At 33.0% G+C, this 24,536-nt stretch overlaps 1 protein-coding gene across 1 annotated transcript; it reads left to right on the top strand.

Moving 5' to 3' along the window:
- The first annotated feature begins 217 nt into the window (after nucleotides 1-217).
- On the top strand, nucleotides 218-20,315 carry LOC127720853 (angiopoietin-1 receptor-like). The gene is made up of 7 exons (XM_052227601.1): nucleotides 218-998; nucleotides 9,825-9,905; nucleotides 12,399-12,515; nucleotides 16,021-16,175; nucleotides 16,986-17,096; nucleotides 19,374-19,494; nucleotides 20,212-20,315. The coding sequence occupies exons 1-7, from the start codon at nucleotides 218-220 to the stop codon at nucleotides 20,313-20,315; spliced, it is 1,470 nt and encodes a 489-aa protein (XP_052083561.1).
- The last annotated feature ends 4,221 nt before the right edge of the window (nucleotides 20,316-24,536 follow it).

Genomic DNA, 24,536 nt, shown 5'->3' with positions numbered 1-24,536 from the left:
CATCTTTGGATTAATTGTTTTTCAAGGTTTCGAATACATTGTAATGTCGTCTTTAAAATTCGCTATATAGACCAACATCTGTAAGAGATTAACTAGACATTGTAATTTATGGCATTCATATTGTACTACTTTTTTTTAGGTTGCTCTTAAACCTCAATGGAGTGGTTGGAAAGATAAGTTGTCAGGAATCCTTAGATATGTTTTTGAAGTTTGGAAAATGGAGTATAGTTACGACAATAAAGGATTAAGGGAACCTCTCATCAATAGGACATTTAATCCAGTACCTTTGTTCATACAGGAAGTGAATGCCAGCGACATTATCTCCTTTCCGACCTATGCACCTGATGGCCCTGGTGTGTACTCCGTCATACTTGAAGTAAATGACAAAGCAAACAATTCTAAATATTCAAGACAAGTAGCAATATATGATAGAACATCTAACATATCAACTAGCTCTATTCATCTGATAGATGTTACAACCGCTTCCAAATTGACAAATTTTACATGGCAAACAAGTCAGTTTTCGAAAATTGATGTTTCATGGTCAGGCCATTTCATGAATGAAGTACACGAAAAGGGACATTTTCTGGAAAAAATACTTGACTACGTTCCACGCTTGAGTGATGGAAAGTTTGGAAGGCGTCATGACTACAAGAAAATACTTCCTAGTTTTGATGATAATGACGGTGTTAGAAACAGATCGTTCATACCAAATATCAAATCCATTATTCGTTTTGATACCGTTGGTAGACAAGGTATTCCTATGTCGACTTTTCCAAAGACAGCTTGGCAAGATGTTACACCTTTAAATGACAATAAAAGTTTCCCACTTATGGACATTCGTGATGGCGATTCTTATCAAATTTGGATTCGTGCACATGATATTATGGGTAATAGTAAAGTTGATTATACTGCTGTACATTTTGACAGGAGTCCACCTTCTGTTTCTAAAGTAAAAATAGAGTATAACATTGATGATGGAGCATACCCATTCTCAAGCAGGTATGAACTTAAAGTTATGAATGATTTATAAACAGTATTAAGTTGTCGTTATAATACGTTAGCTCAAACAAACAACATGGAAACTTAATGTACGTATACACCAAAAAATGGATTAAGATAATTTTATGAACACATTGTAGCCAAAAATATCTCGGACACAGCTTACGATATGATAAAGCTCCATTTTTTATAATGGAGTGAGACATTTACATCGTGTTTTCAAAATACTGGGTTCCGGAAGTGAACCACGATGAAATCAATGAGCCTAATAATGATGAAGACCCGGATGATCACATTCCACTGTATGAGGTATGAATGGTACGATAAAAAATAAGATGGGCAGGGGAAAGGAAAACTCGCAATATACAATTCGAACAATGCAAGGATTCGGACACGAGTTCAAAGTAAAAAAGGAGCTTTCCAACAGCTGACGAGCGGAAACTTTTATTACGGGTTAATTTCACAAACAAGACTTTGTAAAACAATAGGTGTAGAATATATGTTTAGAAACGAACGATTTCTCTAATTTTAAATGCCAATAAAAAACATCAATGAAGACACTATCGTGCGAAGTCAAATGATAAGAAGAAGGGAACACAGGGTCATGTCAAAATAGTTGTCATAGTCGCATAGCCGACTGGTTTATACGGGTTTTATCGTATATCTTTGGTATTATATGCATAAGTATTTCTTATATCATAATCATATTTGCTTGAAACTTAAATCATGGAAACAATTTGCCCTATCTCTTTCGATTGAAATTGAGTACACACTCTCCCTGTATATATACATCATCGTCTCTAGCTACAATGACTGCTGTTCCTAAGTATGATATAAAAAACAACTGAATACACTTTAGCTTATTGCAAGTCAACTTCTTAAATCTTCTGTCAGACCTCATTACAGAACACTAAAAAAATCATATTTGTGTAATACTAATATTTTGGTATTATCTTTCACGGCGAACTGTTAAGTCCATGTCGCAAACATAATTCTACAGAGATGAAGATATTGATGGGACAATTGTAAATTAAATCCCTTAACATGAGGAATAAAGCATCTTCCCTTAATAACTAAATGCATTTAATGTGTCTCCTTGATAGAGTACGTGTTGCTGCAAAAGATGAACACAGTGGGACCAGAAAAATATCTTTCAGATTTCTTGTGAATGGAACTCTTGAAGAAAAGGCAAAATCAGATTTTCTTATTGAAGCACAGGTAATTTCTTTTCTTATACTTAAAAAGTTACATTTTCAATTTCATTTTTAATCATGATATCCTACACATTTCTGTGGTATTTCGCTTAAATAATGTGAAAATATACCTGCATGAACTTTCAGTTAATTGTTGAAATCTACATATGTAACTGTTTTGTTCGACTTGCATGATTCAACATTCATTAAGTAATTTTGTTAATTAAAAGCTATTGGATTTTGTAAGAAACAAACAAGTTACATTTCCACTCTAATTTTTTGATATCATAGACAATCTTGCTTTTTTCCCCGCATGAATACTGAAAACATATAAATGCATGACAATTCCCTAAAGCGTTGATATTTACGTATTTACATATATAACTTTTTCGACATGCATGCTACAATACTCCCTTAGATATTTTGTTAAAGGTATTCGATTATAAAAAGGAAAACAAATCTTGTGGTCACTTTATATTTAATTATCAATATGCCATTACGATATATAGTCTTTGCCTCACACAATTGTATGCTTAGTCAGTAAAATGTGTCCGGGTAGGGTGACATGTTTTCCTGCTATATGTTACCTTGTAAAATAAAGCTAGCACGTTCAGAGTTGATATTCATGTAGTATTAACATGTTCCGTCCTGAATTTGCATTTAATTTGCCGTTGGACTCATCATCATCATCATCATCATCATCATCATCATCATCATCATCATCATCATCATCATCATCATCATCATCATCATCATCATATTAGCTGCTTATATTTGTATGCCTAGACTAACAGTTTTTTCCAACGCCAGTGAGTGTGGTATTTATATAAGAAGCAAATTTAAAATATACTACCATTGTTTTTCTTTAGGTGAAATGGCATCCTAATGTTATATTAAAAAATAGCAAATAGAATTTAACTCAATAGAAAGGTGTTTCTTTATAACAACATAACTGTGTCAAAATGTATAATATATTATAATACCAACTTGAAATTGCAGTCTAAGACACTTTTATCGCACGAAAATAATGATTTTGTTATTTAAATTTTCACAACAAATCTTCAATTTTCAGTCCAATGAAAAATGCAAACTCATTCCAAGTGATTGTTACTGCGTTAAAATGGGTGAATGTTTCCTGGAAGACACAGTTTTGGATATTAACAACTGCTGGTTAAAGGTTCCAATAAACCAAGTAGCCAACTTTGTCCTTTTGTTGGAAATTACTGTGTACAATTCAGCAATGTTATCGTCTAAAAGATATGAAACAGTAAGTATAGTGTTTAGTTAATTTTATTTGATATAAAAATAGATTTTGATTTCTGGCAGTTCCAGACATGGAATTCCACTGCACTATATCTGTGAAACAAAACTTTTCTTTATATCATTTTGCAAATAATTATGCTGTCTAATATAAAAAAAAATCATCACTAGTAAATAGATTTTGAAATGAAAACAAACAACATATAAATCGAACAGACCTGAAGGAAACCTTTTAGTACTTATCCGATTACGTAAGAGTAGATAAAGCTCCTCTCGAAAATTCATAGTTGCGTTAAAAATTTTTAAAGTCATTTAACATTATAGTATAGCAAGTTCTGAAAATAAAATTGAAACATCAATTCGTGACCTCTTTTTTCGCTGTACTATTGCCGTCGCCTACTATAGTAGAGTCCCACAGCTATGCCCCATACTACTGTTTTTGATAGCAATTGACGACAATGTTTTTTTTACAGTTGTTTTCATACTCATGATGATACTGTTAGCTACAAGTACATGTACTATAAAGCTGTTTATTACGTTTCGTGTACGCTTCAAATTCAAACATTATCTCATTATGACATTACTTTTAATCATGATTCCTTAAATTTATGCATTTACTCTTATTAAGATTGGAATGGTTAAACACCTGCAAGGGATACAACAATGTAAGTTGATAACAACAGCAACGCAAAATTGACTTCAATATGCATATATAATGTATGTTCTAAATTTTAACCTTAAATCATATAGTTTATAGAACAAAAAAAGAGGCAGATATTATTACATATTCAAAAACTCATGTCGAAAAGAAACTTGCATCGACATTGTAAAAAAAAGACGACAAAAAGACAAACAAGTACACAAGGAAAACAAAGACAACTATAGAAACAATTGAAACGAAACAGTTGAAGAGCTATATGACCAAAAAGGACCTGAAAATAGTAGCCAAATTCATCATAGGTCAACTTTGTCTGAGGAAGATGTAACCTTATAAACTGAGCTACACGAGCTATAAAAAATTAGGATAATTTGAGCTAGTGTTTCGAAAGGATAGGCCGGTCCTGCCCCACTAGTGGCACCCGTCATATTTTTCATGGTATTTAGAAATTCGTTGATAAGACTTATGCATTTGGTGAAATCAAAATAGCAGAAAAGAGAACAGGATTGTGGCTTTGACAATTGGAACATACCCATGGTCATCTGTGACACCTATATTCCATAACAGTCAACCAACTTGTGATGGCGTTTATATATCTTGTTAATGGATGACTTCAACTATGCTATTTGGAACCGGTTGTCCAAAAGCATCCTTTTTTGTAGCAACCTTTAATCAATCAAATGATAATGTGAAAAGCAAGGTCTTGAATATCGTATCAACTGAATATCTTCTCTATATGTACGATCGGCATTAATGTTGTTACAAACAAATGGAAAGTTTATCATTGAAGACCCATTGGTGGCCTTCGGCTGTTGTCTGCTCTATGGTCGGGTTGTTGTCTCTTTGACACATTCCCCATTTCCATTCTCGGTTTTATCATTGTAAACTTGAAATCATCCATTTCGGCGAAACGTTATTTGTTCTGATCATCTGACCTCAATATCAATTGTTAGATTCAATTCAAGATATGAGACAGACTTAACTGTATGTGTAGTATCCTTCATTGAAGTTTGATGGCAGAATATGTTAGATTCCCAGTGATGCAGTTCATTTTGGTATTTACTGTTAAAGACAATCTTTGTTTTGCATAACATTACGTCCATCTATATAAACATCCCTCATGGATACGGTATCACATACTGAAATGTTATAAATATGTGTTCAGAATAAACTCATAATCGATACAAGGCACGCGCGTTTCTTCTACGAAAGACTCATCAGTGACGCACGAATAAAAAAAGTAGAACATATAAAAAGTAAAGTTTGAAGTTGAAGAGCATTGAGGATCCAAAATTCAGAAAAATTTATCCATCTTCAGCGTAAATAAACTTGAGTAAACACAGATGTTGGCAGAGTGAACTTTTGTCAATTACTGTTCTAAGTTGTCTTAAGCCGGGGTCACACATTCACGTTTTTACTGTGGTCATTGATAAAATTATTCCCTATTAAAATTTGTCAAAAATCTGATCAAGATCCTGTGAATCGTTGCTTGAAATTCAAACTTTAATTAAAAATTGTAAAAACATTTATTTAATCACGACAAAAATCGGATATTGTTCAGGAAGCGTCCAAATCCAGCCGTTTCCAGCCGAATTTGTCCCAATAATCCCGTTCTCAATCCGATTCTAATCCGATTTGTATCTTTCGCATTGTAAAAAACTACCGAATCTGTCCCGACAGCGTCCCAATTCTGCCGAAAGCTTTCCGACAGAGATCAGACAGTGACCAGACAGTGAACCGACGCTGACGGAAGATATCCATTAGAAAACCGTTTCACGTGGTAGTCCCGGCCTATAAAAAAATCGGCATATTCGGGATGATCAGGCACTGTCGAAACGCAATCTTATCACAGCCTGCTGTAGCGCATTTCAAACAGCTTTGTCTGTACTCAGTCGTATCGTGTTCAGTAATTTTCGGGACTCTGACGTGGTTATTATTGCCGAATTTCGTTTTAATAACAGGACTGTTCCGAAACAAAGACGGTTCGCATTCGGCAAGATCTGGATACAATCTGGACTCAATCGGTAAAAAAAACATCAATGATAAATTTCTCGTGATCATGCCCGTTCTACAGGGCACCGTCTAGAAAACACATATCATTGTTACGATTTTGTTCCAATACAGCAGAATCTGTCACGACATAGTCATAATTGTAATCCGACTAGACAAAATCGGCTGAGTTTCCCCGAATGCTACGGGATGCACCTAACTGTCGGTGGTGCTTGACCAAACCTTTTCGGACCATTCCTGATCCGTGGGAATCTGTTACGAATGTACACGACTGCGTTCAGACAATGATAGGACATTCCAGATCATTGAGGTTAGTAATCCGACTTTTTCACTTTGCGTGTCTTAGTGCTGTCTGATCTCAAACGGGAGCCATGATCGACACTGTGTATTGGTATAGGACGAAGCCTACATTGCTATTTAACTAACCTAGATATAGTGTTCCCCATTGAATGTGAAGTATATATCTGTGCATATTATATGAATGAAATTTAGCTTGAAACGACAGCAACACATTATTATCTTCATTAACGCATTTTTTTTAATGTCTCATTGTGTTGGCTTAAATTGTTTGTATCAATTAATATTGTAGACAATTGCATTACCGTCACGTTTATTTTGGTGCTATTGAAATATTTTACTTTCAGATAATCCATAGATTTTAAAATGTTCAGATTTAATAATATCAGTAAGTAAAAAGCCGGCGTATGGTTTAAAACTCGAATCAACGAGTTCGAGACTGGATTGAATGCATGCGACATTTTTGATTATAGAATTGGGGATTTACTAAGAAGAAAATTAAACATTTTAGTATTCATTATCACTTTTCTCCGCAAAAATCGTTCTTGAGTAATAAACTTGTGAACTTTCAAAAATCAAAATTCTCATTTTGAAAAATAAAAAAAAAAAAAAAAAAAAGGTAGTGTATGTTTGTAATTTGCAGAATAGTTCACCTTTACTAAACCTTATCCGATTTAGATTGATGTGCTCAGCTATCTTTAAACTTAAATCAAATGCACTACCACTCACCAAAGTCATCATTACAATCCTGACGTTTTTAGTAGAGAGATATTTCTCATTGTCATATAATTGTCATTGTAGACTACAGTCCATCAAATATTACTGTTGTAAGAAAAACTTCATCAAGCATCAGCATTAAGTGGATTCAAGCAAAAACTTGTTATGAACGAGCCGGAATAGTCATCATCTTATACACACCTGACAATACTACGAAGGAGTTCCTAGTCGACAAAGATGCTACAACCTTTGACCTTACAGGATTATTATCTTTGACATCATATTGGTTTCTTATGTCTACAAAGTATGGAAATGACACGCATTTTGTCAGCAGTGCAAGTCCTGCAATGTTTTCATTTGTAACACAGAAAAAAGCCGATACAGGTAATATAACTTATTTTGATGAATATTAAATCCTATGTATGTATAAACATGATTTCAATGTGCTTCGAAGAACTTCAGAAAAAAGGACGTTTAGTTTTTATAAATTAATGTCTCCGCATAAAATATGTATTGTATGCTTGTTATCGTTAAATTATGTATGTATTTCTATGATTTACATGCACTCATATTTCATGTGTCAAATTCATTATAAGTATATATAGACGCTTGCATATGAAATACCAAAATCAAGCACACTGCATTCATCTAGTTATCGCCAAACTGTATTCTTACCTGTAAGCTCTTTATATTCATATTCCATATTCAGACGCCGTATCCCGCGGATGGTTTTCGCAATTAGCTTTATATTAGTAGGCTGGTTTTTGTATTTAAGGTTTGATTCTGATATTGATATTTATAACAGATCTAAATAGTTTAGTTTCGATGTATATATCTCCCAATTGATACGATATTCCCGGGCTTGTATTTCCTATCATGATTTCCTTGATAGAGGATTGCTGCTCACAAGGAAGCTTTTAAACCAAGAGTTCCAAATGGTGAAGTTGAAATCATCCCTTCGTAAATTTTACGGACGCCATCACGAGTTGGTTGACCGTTATGGAATAACCGTTTCACAGATGATATCGGATATGTTCCTTATGTCGTTACTACAATACCCTTCCATTTTCACGAATGTGACCTACCGAATTAGACTATTTACCTGATTTGTAATAACAGAAGCAACACGACGGGTGCCACATGTGGAGCAGAATCTGCCTACGCTTCCGGAGCACCTGCGACCACCCCCAGTTTTTGGTGGGGTTCGTGTTGCTTAGTCTTTAGTTTTCTATGTTGTGTCATCTGTACTTTCATTTGTCTGTTTGTCTTTTTATTTTTGGCCATGGCGTTGTCAGTTTGTTTTCGATCTATGAGTTTGATTGTCCCTCAGGTATCTTTCGTCCCTCTTTAATATTTATACCATTTATAACTATATATTTCGTTTGGTAATGATTAAAATTTCTAAAGCCATATGGTAAATACAACCATTTTTTAAAATTCAATCGATCTTTTCCATGAGATGAAATTGAATGCTTTAAAAGTTATTTATTTTCAAAAAGTTTCGACTGATATATATATATATATAAATATACAAAAACTTAAATTAATTTATATCATTTGCAGACAAAAGTTTCTCAAAATACGGAGTCGCAGGAATAGCAGCAGGTATGTTTGAATTAATGTATTCAGAAACACTCCTTTGTTCCAAATGTGTATGAGTTAATATTATCATATTCATCGGTATACAATACAAACTGTACCATACCATACCACCTATACCAGATATAGTACAATAGAATGTGTATGTATTTTGTTATCACTACGCTTCACAATGAAAAAGCTCGAGATCACAAGTTTTGGACGCTTAACGTATGAAATTGTGGACAGCACAATGAACCAAAAAGAAACAAAAGGACCTGAATCAAACCTGTTCAAGGGAAAATTTCCCTGATGGACTCGCAACTTCAGCTCATGATAATGGAACATTTGTAATGAACTGGGATTTAAATCTAAAGACACCACGTGTCAATTCAACGTCACAATACCAGCAGCACTGACAGCGAATCGTAACACCGAAAGTATATGTTGACGTATACCAACACATAACAATCTCTTGGCATCCTAACAAAACACTACTCGAAAATAGCTAATGAGGTTTATGGTCGTCTTATAAAGCTGATGAACCGTTCCATAGTCCCTGTGCCTAAAGCAAAATATAAACTATGTCATTGATCTAAAATGTCCCTTTCTGTCTATTCATCTTTATCTTTGCCTTTTTGTGTTTTTTGTCGTTATACTGATAACTAAGATTTAAAATAAAGTTCGTATGCAAACTGCTTATCCGTGAAAAATTTTTTTTTTTAACTTTGAATATTACACATGCATGATAGTCTTGCGTGGTTGATTGACATAGGATCATATAGGTTAAGATTAAATATGAAAACATTTGATGGTAGCTTCTTTAGTTCGGATACATTTGAGTCAAAAGCTCAAACTCGTCAAACGAATGGTAAACAACTGTCATATTCCTGGCTTGGTACAGGCATTTCCGGATGTTGTATTGCTGCTCTGTGTTCGATTATTTTATAATTTTATAATTTTGAATTAAAGATGATTCAAGATGTCACTCGTCGTGATATAGCATTTGTTTAACAAAATTATGTCATTTGTAGATTTCCATTTAATTGACATGATTATTTTCATTCTGGTAGCTGTTGTTTATAACTTAATTTGTCTATTTACAACAGGATTTACAGTGGTACTGATAGTTGTCATTATTGTGTTGGTATTCCTTGGAAGGACTGGACGGTTACAACCAGCCAAACAACGTATCACAGCTGGATTACGTACAGTCAGAAATACAATTAGAGTTCGGGCTACTTCAAATGTAAATAATGTAAGCATAATTTGGGTATTAAGCGAAAGATTCCACTATTAAAATAATCAGAAATTATTTTCAAACATCTACAAACACAGCTTTGTGAATGCCGATTAATAAAAATATCATTTCACATCATCTTTAATACAAAAAAAACCCAATCAAATCATGTTCTAATTTATTCTCCATACACACACGATGTCACTTAACCGAGACTAAAACAATCACCGTCATATATAAATTAACCTATCATTGCACTTAGCGTTTTAAGTAGTGATGAAGTGTCGTTCGTAAAAGGACGACCATGTCAAGGCTCAATCATAAATCATAAGTTGAAAAAAAGGAAAGACAATTCCGTGCCAAAAAGTAAACCGACAAAAAGACAAACAACAGTGTACAAAAACTCGCAAACTGTACAAAATCCTATAAGTCACCGATGATATTAATGTCTTCCATAGGGAGGGAGCTCCTGTTCAACTATTTGCAACTGTCGTATTGATCATTCATGGTAAGTTGTAGTTCGATGGTCAGTATAATAAAGCAGATTTATTAAAACAAAACAATTAATCAGTATGTATTTCGACATTAAATTTTTTGAAAACACCGCTTATAGTTTTATACATTCATGCTTTCTTGTTGATATGACACGAGAAAACTATCAACCAAAGACCAAAGAACATAATAGCACCGTTCTGCATACAACAACGAGCTTACATTTTAGGATTTAACTACTACTCCAAAACACCTGATTTTATCTCTGGTTTAGTATATGTTACTGTTTTTTATTCATTTAGGCTTAATATGTCGAATGTTCCAATGTGATCATTTTACTTTGTTTTTCTACAAAACAGTCTCAGAATCGGGAAAATGTTTCAAAGGAAGACGACGATATCTATTTCTATGGTGGAATGGAGATGATAGAAAACAATATGAAAATATCTCGCAAAAGTATATCTCTGGAATCTGAATTGGCTCGTGGAAGATTTGCTGTAATTTTCCGTGCGAAGTATTACACTAAAAGCGAATGTCATGATGTTGTTGCAAAGACATTAAAAGGTTTTTTTTTCAATAAACGACTACATCAAACACATTACTTAAGTTTAACAGTTTTTAGAGTTTACTAATTATATATCATCGTACCCATGTATTATAGCCTCGGTATACTTTTTTAATTTTAAAAAATTAATTATTATTATAATAGAATATTTAGCCAATATTAAAATATATAAAAGCAATCAGACAAAAAATATAACATTAAGTAAAAAATACTGAGAATAGAATACAATAAATTGAAAATTATAAAACTTTATAAATTATATGCATCGAAAGCGGTTTTCTGAATTTACCTTCATCAGAAAAACTCTATGCCAAAAGTGTTAAATCCAAAAATGGATAAGTACCAAAACACGTATAGAGGTATCTGTCCAAACGAGTTCTCAAATGATAGCCAAAAAAAGTATAACAAAATACCGAACTACGATGTTAACAACGATTCGAGATAACAAAATAATTGTAGCAAAAAAAAAAAAAAAGAGAAAGTGAACATGTTAACGCGAAAAACAACGTGTGTCTGATCAAAACCCCCATGTCCCTATGTAAACTGATCTCAAAAATCACAACATACAATGAATAGATTAAGTAATTTATCATGTTATAATTAAACACATGTCTGATCCGAACAAAATGATCAGTTCAATACTGTTAAAACACATAGCATTGTTTTATTCTTATTATTCAAGCTATTCAGGGAAAAAAACATTATTACATTTGAAGATTTGGTGACTCCATTTTTGAAGGCATCAAATTAAGTTTAGTGACGGAACATAGTGCTGCAAACATCAAACAAAAAAGGTGTCCAAAAATCTTAAAATACGGTACTGTTCTCTCCATTCTAATTCAACTTAAAGAAAGCTAATCACATTCATACATTCTAAAATAAGCCACATGACGTCTACGATAACATGCACAATTTTAGATAATCAATTGTGAAAATGATGCCCTGAAACATATGGCGGTATCTTAAAAAAATGAACTATACAAATAAGGTTGCATTATGATTTTGTGATTAATATTGCAATGCTTAATACGATACTTATATTGTGTCTGTTAAATAAACAGATTATGAAGTGATCTTATTCGGAGTTAGGTTTACTGACCTTGTTTATTTCTTCAATCTTTAGTTGATACAAACTGTCCAAACCCACGATTGTTAAACCGGAAACATGACGTGTTGTGCGTCGAGAAATTATTTATTCATAAAGCAGAACAATATCGTTTAACGTTCCTACAGTATATTCAATATTTAGTTTTTTTTTCTTTTCCATAAAAACTGACATAACCAAAGTCAACTATATCAACTAACGGAACGACTGGAAACAATTGTCATATTCTTAACTTGATCAAAATAAGCAGATACGAATTCTTTTTTTCTCTTTTTCATTAGATGACCAGAACGAAGAAGCAATAATGAAAATGAAAGCTAAAATAAATTTCTATACTATAAAAGTTGGTCGGCACAAAAATGTCTTGCAGTTCATTGGTAGTGTGGAGGATGAAGTTCGTAAGTGGAAAGTTAATTTTACAAAACAAGGAAAACGATATAAGGTGCTCTTGCTGTATATGATATTACTTAATACCTTTACGGTCAGATACTTTTCAAACCAGTTCGCACTGGAAAAGATGAAAAAGAGAAAAGATCTTTTCTTAAACTTTCCTTTGCCAACAAAGGTCTCGATGGCGTCAATTTAGGCAATATCCTTCATCAAAAATTAGCTCAGTCGAAAATACCTCCTTATTCTAAAGATCAGTCTGTACCAATAACTTCTTATACCTATACCAAACCAATTGCAACTAAAATTTTCAATTACAAACACGTTTTGCAGGATCTCAACATTGACGACTTCAAGTCTAAACCTCCTGATTGCACCTGTGCTAGTTCCCAATTCACATATAATCCGGCTGGCCACGTTATTACCGGAGACCTCAACATTGTCAAGAACACTTCCATGCGAAATTTGTTATCCAAAGGTCCGAAATATCGTGAGCCTAAATCCATTAATTGGAAATACAACTTCAAAATACTTATGGATTCAGTCGAGGATTATGCCAGGCAATGGGCTAAACGCGAGAAATAAGACGTTGATCCTCTTTCCGAATGGATTAAGGTCGTGAGGTCGTTGATACAAATCCGAATTAAGAAATTAAATGGGTCTATCAATACCAACGCTACGTCAATTTTTAAAGACCCAAATGTTGCAAAACACTTGTCCAACCTCTGTGACAAATATGTTGTTGTCCCCGCAGATAAAGCCCCAAACAACATCGTTTTTGTGTGTAAATATCATTACATAAACTGCTTGATAGACTTTTATTTGATCACTCTGACACAATACATACGTGTAACAAGAGGTATACAATATTTACATATATACAAACAATACAAAAAAAAAATGGTGGGTATAACAAAGGAAAAAACATAAAAAATACATTTTTAAACAATCATTTTACAAAGTGTTCTTAAGTTTACTAATAAAAAGTGTTAGATTTTTTATCTATTTTTTTAAATGAATTAGGTATTGACAATTCATTTGGAAACTCAACATATACCGTCACGACACTTACCAAAGAGAAAATCCTGGATAATCATAGGTCTGTTCTATGTTCCTTTGGAATTTCAACCAAAGATGAAGAACTGGCTCTTCCATCACTGTATTGGATACTTAAACTACATAAGTGTCCTTACAAATAACGGTATATTGCTGGGTCTTCCAAGTGCTCCACGTCACCTCTTTCTAAATTATTACTATCTATTTTATCAGCAATCAAAGCCGGACTCCAAAGTTATTGTGAAACTGCCTATTCTAGAGGTGGCGTGAATCAGATGTGGATACTAAAAAATTCCAAAGATCTTCTAGAGTACATACAATCTAAGACTCTCTCATCTTGCAATAGTATTAAAACATTTGACTTTTCTACACTTTACACAAGTATTTCCCATTCCAAACTAAAAGACAAATTGAAAGAGTTAGTATAACTTTGTTTCATTAAAAAGAATAGCGAACGTATACAAGTATCTTGTCTTGGGGAGGGATAAATCCTACTTTAAAAAAATCACTCTGATTTAAACACAAAAATCGCTGAAACTGACATTATCAAGATGCTTGATTTTTTTGATTGACAACATATTTGTTACGTTTGGAGGACGTGTTTGTCAACCGACTGTCGGAATTCCAATGGGAACCAATTGTGCCCCTCTTCTTGCCGACTTGTTTCTTTATCATTATGGGGCTGACTTCATACAGGAACTTCTTAGGAAGAAAGATAAAAAGTTAGCAATTTCATTTAACTTTACGTTTCGCTATATAGATGATGTTCACTCACTAAATAATACAAAATTTGGTGACTATGTTGTACGAATCTATCCCATCGAACTAGAGATAAATGATACTACAGATACAGTTAAGTCTGCCTCATATCTTGACTTACATCTAGAAATTGACAATGCGGGTCGGTTGAAAACAAAACTTTACGACAAAAGAGATGATTTCAGCTTCCCAATTGTGAACTTTCCATTTCTATGTAGCAACATTCCAGCAGCGCCTGCATACGGAGTATATATCTCCCAATTGATACGATATTCCCGGGCTTGTATTTCCTATCATGATTTCCTTGATAGAGGATTGCTGCTTACAAGGAAGCTATTAAACCAAGAGTTCCAAATGGTGAAGTTGAAATCATCCCTTCGTAAATTTTATGGACGCCATCACGAGTTGGTTGACCGTTATGGAATAACTGTTTCACAGATGATATCGGATATGTTCCTTATGTCGTAACTACAATACCCTTCCATTTTCACGAATGTGACCTACCGAATTAGACTATTTACCGGATTTGTACTAACTTAAGCATCACGACGGGTGCCACATGTGGAGCAGGATCTGCTTACCCTTCCAGAGCACCAGAGATCACCCCCAGTTTTTGGTGGGGTTCGTGTTGCTTAGTCTTTAGTTTTCTATGTTGTGTCATCTGTACTATCATTTGTCTGTTTGTCTCTTTATTTTTGGCCATGGCGTTGTTAGTTTGTTTTCGATCTATGAGTTTGACTGTCCCTCTGGTATCTTTCGTCCCTCTTTTACGTATATTTAACTACTTGAGTCATTTGTAGACCATGAAGACTGACCATTACGCAGAACCTAAGTTTATTCCAGTGCTCTTGTTGTTCAGTGTTTAGTTTTCTGTGTAGCTTTTTTTCACAGTTATTTATATATTTTTGTCACTTTTTTATATCATGGTATTATCTGTATGTTTTTTTTACTATTAACTGGGTTTTTTTTGTTAGTATCCTTTGTCACGGTTTAAAAAAAAGTAACCCTTTTCCATATTTTAAGTATTTATTTGATAACATCTACATCTATGAACCTTGTATTTTACCCCTATATTATTAAAAGGGAATTTCAGCAATGCGTTAAAAAGATATTCAACCCTTACGAGACAACTGTCCACCAGAGTTCAAATAAAGTAGATGTAAGCAAGTATATGTCACCGTACGGTTTCCATTAATTTAAACAAAATTAACAAGTGATCTACCAGTTACACCATATTTATTAGCGAACATACACGCGACTTGTGATTAAGTAAATACAATCGCTTCAAAATGTCTGACATTAGATGTGACGAATTAACGTAATATGTGTTTAGTACAGAACTCCCTTTTGATCTCAATCAAAGGACATAGAAGAGGCACAATGCCCACATATGTATATTTTAACATGTATAATATGTATAACTCGATATCTTCTCGAGAAGCAAAATAAACACCAGTCAAACAAAAGCATTTTACTATGGCCATATACGGTCCTTAAAAAATACGAATTCAATGAATTGTTTTCGGGTTTAAAATAGGTCTATTCTTGTATGTTCATAAATCTATTTAATGTAATTATTGTTTGATGACTGAAAATGTCCGAAGTTACCTTCATCAGGAACGTTCAAACACACACATATGAAAAGCAGGAATGTATACGTGGTAACATGAACAATAAAACAGCAAATATATTTATATGTAGGTGGGCCAATGATGATACTGGAGTACTGTTCGAAAGGAGTTCTCAAGCAATTTCTAGAGGCTATAAAGTCAAACATATCCGTTGACATAGACGAAAGACTTTACAGAATTGTATTTGGGATATGCCTTGGAATGGACTTTCTGGCTTCAAAGAAGGTAAATCTTGATAATTTTCATATACGTTTGAAATTTATTCGAAAACAGATCTCATAAGCATGTCCGTTCGATATGTCTGACTCTAGTTGCTTTCTACAACATAAATATACCCAGGTCTTCAACCAGGCCGTCCAATAAAAAAGCCATTAAAGATACCAGGCAATTTTGTACGCCATTCGCATGTTTAGTCACATAATTCTCATTAGTGATGCTCCAATCAAAAACAATTGAAAGGTTAAATCAAATACGGAGTTTAAGAGCGTTGAAAACCAAAAATTCCAAAAAGCTGTGCCAAATAGTGCTAAAGCAATCTGTACAATATAAAATTGTTGTCGCAACTTTTTTTTCTCAAGAATTGCAATAATACAGATTACTGAAAGTTGGTTTCAAGCTTCATCTGCTTTCAGATTCATTACTCCTCAACTTTCTGTTAAGAGAAAACTTATAGCGGTTGTATCATTTGTGTGCAATAGCGTACAGTTCAACTTGTTTTTGTTTCTAATTTTCTAAATGAATTAACTACATTATTGATTTTTTCCCCAGATAAACTCAGTGTAGTTTATACATAGAAATACTGATAATATGTTTTTCAACGAGCGTCTTAACGAACATAATCCATAATAATTGGTTTCACTTGGTTAAATAAAGAAAACAATAGTGAACACATGTTCGATTATCCATTGCAAATGCATTTAATCAATAAAGTCTTGATGATTCATATATGCTAATAAAGTATAAATTCCTGGTTTGTAGAGATAACTGTTATTTTAAACTAAAACACTATATTCTAACATTGTATTACACCCTTAGGTTGTTCACAGACGTTTGGCTGCACGTAATATATTACTGAATGGAATGTACGAACCAAAGATCACAGGTTTCGGTCCAGATTATATTTCTGACGAAGGAGATGACAAATCTGTAGGTATTTAAATGCAAATACGGTATCCATTTAGAATCTGCAGTTCCTCCTAACACCTGTTTTGTATTAATGGAAACTTTCTCAGATTTCTAGACATGAAGTATCATTGGGCACCTTCTATTTTGTTGTTATAATGTATTAAATCATGAGTTTTCTCGAGGAAATCATAGACTTTTTGCCATTGATTTTTATTCAGGTCGAGGATAATCATTATGCAAGCTTTGTTGACATTACCTGTTTTAAACAAAATAAAACTAGTAAATACCAAAGTCGTATGTCTATTCATCCTGTTTAACATTTTCTAGAAATATTTCATGTCCTTCTTGATATTTCATTAATACACACGTATTTTTAAATAGTAATTGGTCTATAACACCTCTGTTGAAAAAAGACCTAAGTTTGAGACCGAATGAACTCCGAATCGGCAACATAATGATATCACGCACAAGAAAATAGCACTTTTTGAAAGTTCCATTGATAGGATTAAACTATCTTTGTATTTCTTAAGTATCAAAAATGATGAAGAAACCATAGTTACTTTGCCTATAACGAGTGCTTGTCAAACCCAACAGCATAACAGTTGATCAAACGCACATTTTGTTTTTCCAGATACAAGAGTACTGAAGATAAAGATAAACTGGGCTGATTTGTCGCGATATTTATATATTTATTTCACGACCTCTGTGAAACACTCATACTTTGTATGAAAGTGACATCTAACATCCACGCATTCCAACATCCAACCGAATTCAGATAGCAAAAAAATCTTATTCGGAAGACTCCGAATACATACTATTAGTATTTTATTGTTATTATATAACAAAATAATGACTTTGTATATGCTTCTGCAAATTTACAGATCTAACATTGTTGGGTTGGTATACGAATTATGTATACAGAATGTGTTTTCAGCCTTGTATCACCATCACTGTTTATCCGATGGATAAAATCTGTCGTAGAGTTGTCACTGGTTCAGACGTACTATAATATAATTATTTCTGTGACTGCATCCTACATTAATTTGTAAGATCCTCTACGATAGATAATTCAGCTGATCTGTAATGTTGAATCTTCGTGCCTTATATACCATGCATGTACTGTATTACGACGCTAGATAAAAACTGACGAGGAAAGGTAACAGCCGGCCACCGAAAGCTTGATTTTGTCGAGCCTAGGTGGTCGAGCGGTCTAGCGCGTCGGGCATAGTGCAAGGCAATTTGATGCAACGATATCTCAGTAGCATGAGTTCGAATCCCGGCGTCAGCAGGGTTTAAGAACATCTGTTGTTCGATCTGTTAGTCAAATGCGTTCTGTTAAAAAAGAGGGACGAAAGATACCAGAGGGACAGTCAAACTCATAGATCGAAAACAAACTGACAACGCCATGGCCAAAAATAAAAAGACAAACAGACAAATATACTTTTTCAGTTTTTGGTCTTTTGGAAAATGTTGTATGTGCTGTATTTAGACCCCTCTACCAAGAAATTTGTTATACATGCACACGTAAAAAAATTGCAGTTTTAATCCGACGCAATCATTGGTTTGAACGTTGTCTTCAATTAAGACTTTTTTTATATTTTTTCGTTTGGGCTTGTATTATATTTTCCTTCGGGTTTATATGATCCGTTCATCCTATTTCGACTCTTTAAAATTCAAGAGTTTATCCTAAACTGAGATAAATTATATGGCCTTCCAAATACCGTTTCGATCCCTAACATCACTGAAGAGTATTCATTGTCGAAATACGGATATGGTGCACAAATTTTTGCACCTCATGTTTGTGGTATATCATCTTTCCCGCAAGTTTATTGTTTTCTGTTTGGTATTGAATTAATATTAAGATCCATTTTGTTACATCTGGTATTCAATCTATCTGACAATTGCCATTGGCAGTCAGAAGGGTTTAAAAACATTTGTTAGTCAAATGCGTTTTGTTAAAATATACTTTTTGACTTTTTTGGTCTTTTGGAAAATGTTGTATGTGCTGAATATATATATATATATATATAACAGTACGTCTAAATAAGTGACAACTCTACAGCCCGGCGAGGGAAGAACAAAAATTTGCTTCTGCAAATTGCAGATTTAACATTGTTGTGCTGGTATTTAGAGTAATTATATACATATAGTAATTGCATCTACTTTGGAGGTATTCTGCAGTCACATTACAGACTGCTATGAAACATTCATAATTTCAATGTGTCGCTATTGTGTATACAGTTCAATTCAAGTTCTATTTCAGTGTTTACATTACTACTTAAATAAATTAAATTTTAGGAAAGAGAAAGGATTCCTATCAAATGGTTGGCACCAGAATGTATGAATTCAACAAAACATGCCAATGAGCTGAGTGACGTTTGGTCTTTTGGGATTGTCATGTGGGAAATATTCTCACTTGGTAAGATTATAATCGAAGATGAGTTCTGTGCGCTCAATGCACAATGTTTGACAAAAATACAAAAAGATAAATGATCATTTGAGTTATCAAAGAAAACTAGCGAGTTCCAAGACCAGACGAGTATTTAAACATTTCAATTATATTACAGTAGTTTTAAAAAATGAGTATCAAGAAGAATATAAATACAGAATTCATATACAAAAAAGGCAGCATAAGTAAATACTGTACAATTTGAAAAGAAAAAAAAATAGATTCCACAACACAACATGCTACAATATCAGTTTAAGCATATACTGTATTAAAAAGTTATCGGGTATTACTTTCAAAAGTGCGAACGGCCACTAATCTTGTTGTTCAAAGGAAGTGTAGGAAATTTGCCTTGTTGAAAATTGCCATACTATGCAACAATTTGGTATGATATTTGAATGAATGTATTCTTGTTGTATTACAAAATCTACAGATTGACTTAAGTTTGCATAACGTCCAATGGCAAACGTTGCAATCATACTTATAACGAGACCAAATGAATAATTAGTGCAATTGTTAGTCTCTGCACAGTTGACCAACCGTGATTAAAGACGGACAATCTGAATTTCTACTTGGACAAGAGGGTTTATCAAATAGGGGTTGAAGCATATGAATACCAATAATAATATCTAGAAATAGTTGAATAGCTATTGTAATTTTCATTATTATTATATTATGAATAATAATCAGGTGAAACACCGTATCCCGGATTACAGAGCAGAGAAGTCCCTGGAAAAATCAAACAAGGCTACAAGATGAAGAAACCTGAACGCTGTGATGATGCGTATGTATAAATAAATACATTAATTCATGAAACCATAAATTCTTCAGATGTTGATTAAAAGTATTATAAAAGATGATAAATTGATACTCTTGTTAACATTACCAATGTCATTATTCGATATCAGGATATATTTAACACATATTTCATGTACAGTATATATATACACATCGTTTACTTTCTAAACTGCATAAAGATTATTGTCTCAAGTACGTTGCTCCAAATTTTAAAAATTAACTACTTATTCAAATTATACTCAAACGAAACTATTATACGTATTTGGCATTGAAGCAATTAAGCAATGACAATGTATACACGGTTATATGTGTCGTGTTCAGTGAGAAACGAAGCCGCCGCCGTCCAGAGCTAAAATTTTGAGAGCTTATCTTCGCCTATGCAAATAAGGGGTAACTTTTCGAACGACAAATATGCATATTACAATTTCGGTATGTACATTGATATTTTCAACAAAGCAAAATGTTCTATAGTTCTATAGTGTACATGCGAATGAAACATAATTGCCGCAAATATATTAATATAGGAACATCATTATTTATGTTCATATCAAGTGTAATGTTTGGAATTACTCTATTAAGAAAAGTTTTGAGTCTAAAATTTCTAAATTTTAAAACCATTTGGTCAACACATAATTTTTCTATAACTTAAATTTCAATGGATTTGTTCAAAGAATTACTACATTAAACTACTTCAATTTTGTATCATAATTATTACTTTTCTTATGTCTATATCGGCATTTACAAAAGTTAGTTAACTACAAATATTCTTACAGAATAAAATCAAACTTTGCAGAATGTCTTTATGTCAGACTAAGCTCTACACTTTTTATATTAATTTTAGCATATTGATTCCTGGGTGTTTCCATTAGTAAACTATAAACGTAGCTATATCTGCAGATAAAATAGAAGTGTAGTTAATGCATAATCCAGACTTTTGAGTGTTAATGTTACCAAGAGTATCAAAACTACTAGGTTCTTAATGCAAATCTGGAACTGTTTATATACCTTTTGATAATACTTAAAAATAGAAAACACTTTTTTTGCCAAAATATATGAAGTTCGCTATCGAAAAATTTCCGCTTCAGACGCATAAATTTATAATGTATTGTTTTCATTTTTTCTACAGTTAATAAAAATGGATTGATTAGAATAAAACAGAACATGACATCATTACTTAAAAAGATGTGATGTTTGGTGAAGATCGAGTCCTTTTGATACGATATGTATATGTCTCAACTCACGAGCAGCATGATTTCCCACTTTAAGATCTTTAATTACCAGAATAATCGTCTTATTTGTTTACCGATTGTGGACTCGCATGGCGAATGATGCATGCATTGTAGGCGCCGCTTACCCTGTGGACGCTACCGGTCTCACTCCTTACGATTCTCTCAGGTTTTTGTTTGTTCCCATAATTGTCTTTTTAATCGATTTTTGAAATTTGAACATCAGTAAACGATTTACTGGTTTTGTGACGTAAATGTGAGACACACCTAATTTTTTTTCCATGAATTATCATTATAACCATAAACAATAAGAACGTTTTATCAAGCATTTGATCATATCTTGAAATCTTGTGAATATTCTGTTTTTCTATAATCGTCTTTTCTAGGCCTAATGAACATAATACGTACATGTATGCCTGTACATCTTCATCATGGTATCAATATTGACGTTTAAATTTTGAAAGCAAATATCCCTACTCTCAGGTAAAGCAAGCATATTAATTGAACTTGTCATCATTGCATTGTAGGAGCCGCTTACCCTGTGGATAATTCCGGTCTCACTCCTTGTGGAGTTCATGCAACTCTCTCGGGTTTTTGTTTGATCCTATAACTGTCTTTTTAATCGATTTATGAGATTTGAACATCAGTAAACAATTTACTGGTTTTGTGACGAAAAAGTGAGACACACCTAAAGCAATCATTCATTTTATCACACTTAGAATATCTTTGATTAAACATATATATATATTTTAGATTTTATAAAGTAATGCTGAAATGTTGGCAGTATGATCCTCGGAACCGTTCAGGTTTTGAACAACTTAAGGACCAAATGAATAACATGTTCACTGAGGCCCCTGGAGATGAATATTACTACAGAACAAATGATCTTTAACAACGTCTCAAATTAGATGATGTCAAGGACACTACCGAAATCAGTCATTTATATTTCAAATTATATAACTTAACATTGTGCAGGAAACTTATATAACTTTTTTCTTCTCTATGTTATTGTAATTTATTAGAAGTAGTAGCTTAGTTCTTTAATGTGCATTGTATTGTAAAGGTAAAAGAGTGTATGTGTTACATCTTTTCGAGTTTCAATGCATAATCATTTAGCGTGGTTGTTTAATTTGCGCATTCAACTGAGGCCATTTTTCAAATGAATATGATTTGCTTTCTACAAACTATTCACGCTGGGTTGTGATCGCAAAATAAGCAAAAAAAAAGCTAAAAAATTTATATTTGTTCAGTATATTCACCAAAGAACGCAAATAACATTGATTGCAGAGCAATAAGAAAGCTTTTATGCAAACATACATTGAAAGAACTATTCGAGAATGTTGTTTTTTACCATTTGTTGGAAAAACAAATTTAATTATTCTGTGTAAAATTTTTAAATTTTCTACAAGAAATCCAATACTTTTTAAATGTTTAGTAAATCAATGTAGACAAGTATATTTGCCCACTGATTTAAACAACCTTACGTTTTTCACTATCATTATATTGTATTTACTTGCATGCGTCTTTTGTATTGTTGAATACGACCACTTCAAATAGTATGGTTAATGCACATCGTTTATCTATGTTTATTTACAAATAATAACTCATGTATTTAAACAATAAAATTGACAACAAATTTCAAATTGTGGTTTGTAAGATTTCATGTCTATATTTCAATGTAATACTTAATATAGAAACTATCACGATGATTGATTAAATACGTGTGTTTGGATGCGCCAAAATTATACCTGCTACAATATGCAATATCAATTATACCCTAAAATGCTGTATTGCATCCGCATTGTTTGATCGTTTTTTCATATGTTGTTCCTTTCATTCATTCTTCAAAACAAATATTTCTATACACTTTTCTTACTTTCTTCTGAACAGAATTTGTTTTATACTCACCAGCTAGATAATGATGAGTTGTAACTTGGAGCATTATTTGGACCTTTCAGACAACTTATTCCTGTTTATTGATACTTTGAATACGAGTGGGGGCATGCATAGCACGCAGACTCTTCGTGTTTGGTACAAAATTTATTAGATACGTATTAATCATGTTTTAAAGCACTAAGTATTAGATAAATGTTTCCGTTTGTAACTTTTTTTTTATTTAAACTATTCGAATGGTTGTTTCAACGACCGATAGTTAAAAGCACTGAATCACATGAGCTTGCCTGATTCAGAGAGTTTATTACTCGCGTAAAACACGTAACATAGACGACCGGATAAGCCCCATAAGCCTACTTTACTTCAGTATCATATCTATCTGACATACATATATGGAATATCAAATGGTATTTCAGTAAAGATTGTTTTAATGTGAAACGGGAGATAATTTATTTTGAACCATGTTCTTTTTCTTCATTCGTCATAACTCGGCCGATTCCGTACCTCCATCTGGAGAGAAGCGGAGTCACCCGAGGTTAGCCGATTGCCACCTCTTAATTCTTAAAAAAGATTACGTTAAAAAGTAAAGGTGATTCTACGAACTCTCTATATGAATATTTTTCTCAAAATGTAAGTTATTATATCTATTTGCAAATCTTTAGTTGAATACATCTTTGATTTCAAATTATGGATCGTCTGTTTTAATATGAAAAAAAAAAACATTTACAAATTGTTTTACAAAGTCGGGGTTATTTGAACATGACATCTATGCTCAGCATTGTAATAGGTAATGAACACAATTATTCTAAACTCATTTGTTGGCATGATACGGGTTATGTTCTTCTCGTATATTTTATGATGATATTATACTAAACCCCTAACGGGAGGGATTGTGCTTGATTTTCATATGAGGAAGACATAATCTTTCAATCAATTTAATTGACGTCTGGAGGGCATGTCAGTAACTGCTATTTGTCCTTTGATAATTTATGTTGATCATTGTCATTTTGCTTAGTTTCTTCTGTTACCTATTCTAACATCGGACTCGGACTTCTTTTAAACTGAGTTTTACTGTGCGAATTGCTGTGTGTTTGTTTA

The sequence above is a fragment of the Mytilus californianus genome, unplaced genomic scaffold, assembly GCF_021869535.1.
Source record: "Mytilus californianus isolate M0D057914Y unplaced genomic scaffold, xbMytCali1.0.p SCAF_11, whole genome shotgun sequence".
Classification (NCBI taxonomy): Eukaryota; Metazoa; Mollusca; class Bivalvia; order Mytilida; family Mytilidae; genus Mytilus; species Mytilus californianus.
Note: the sequence above shows the minus strand (reverse complement) of the source record. Positions and strands in the feature narration are given on the sequence as shown.

Coding starts and splice junctions, on each gene's coding strand:
- LOC127720853 (XM_052227601.1), top strand. CDS start 218: ATGGAGTATAGTTACGACAATAAAGGATTAAGGGAACCTCTCATCAAT. Junction 9,906..12,398: donor GTTACAACCAGCCAAACAAC/GTATCACAGCTG, acceptor CTTTTTCATTAG/ATGACCAGAACGAAGAAGCA. Junction 16,176..16,985: donor ACTTTCTGGCTTCAAAGAAG/GTAAATCTTGAT, acceptor TTACACCCTTAG/GTTGTTCACAGACGTTTGGC.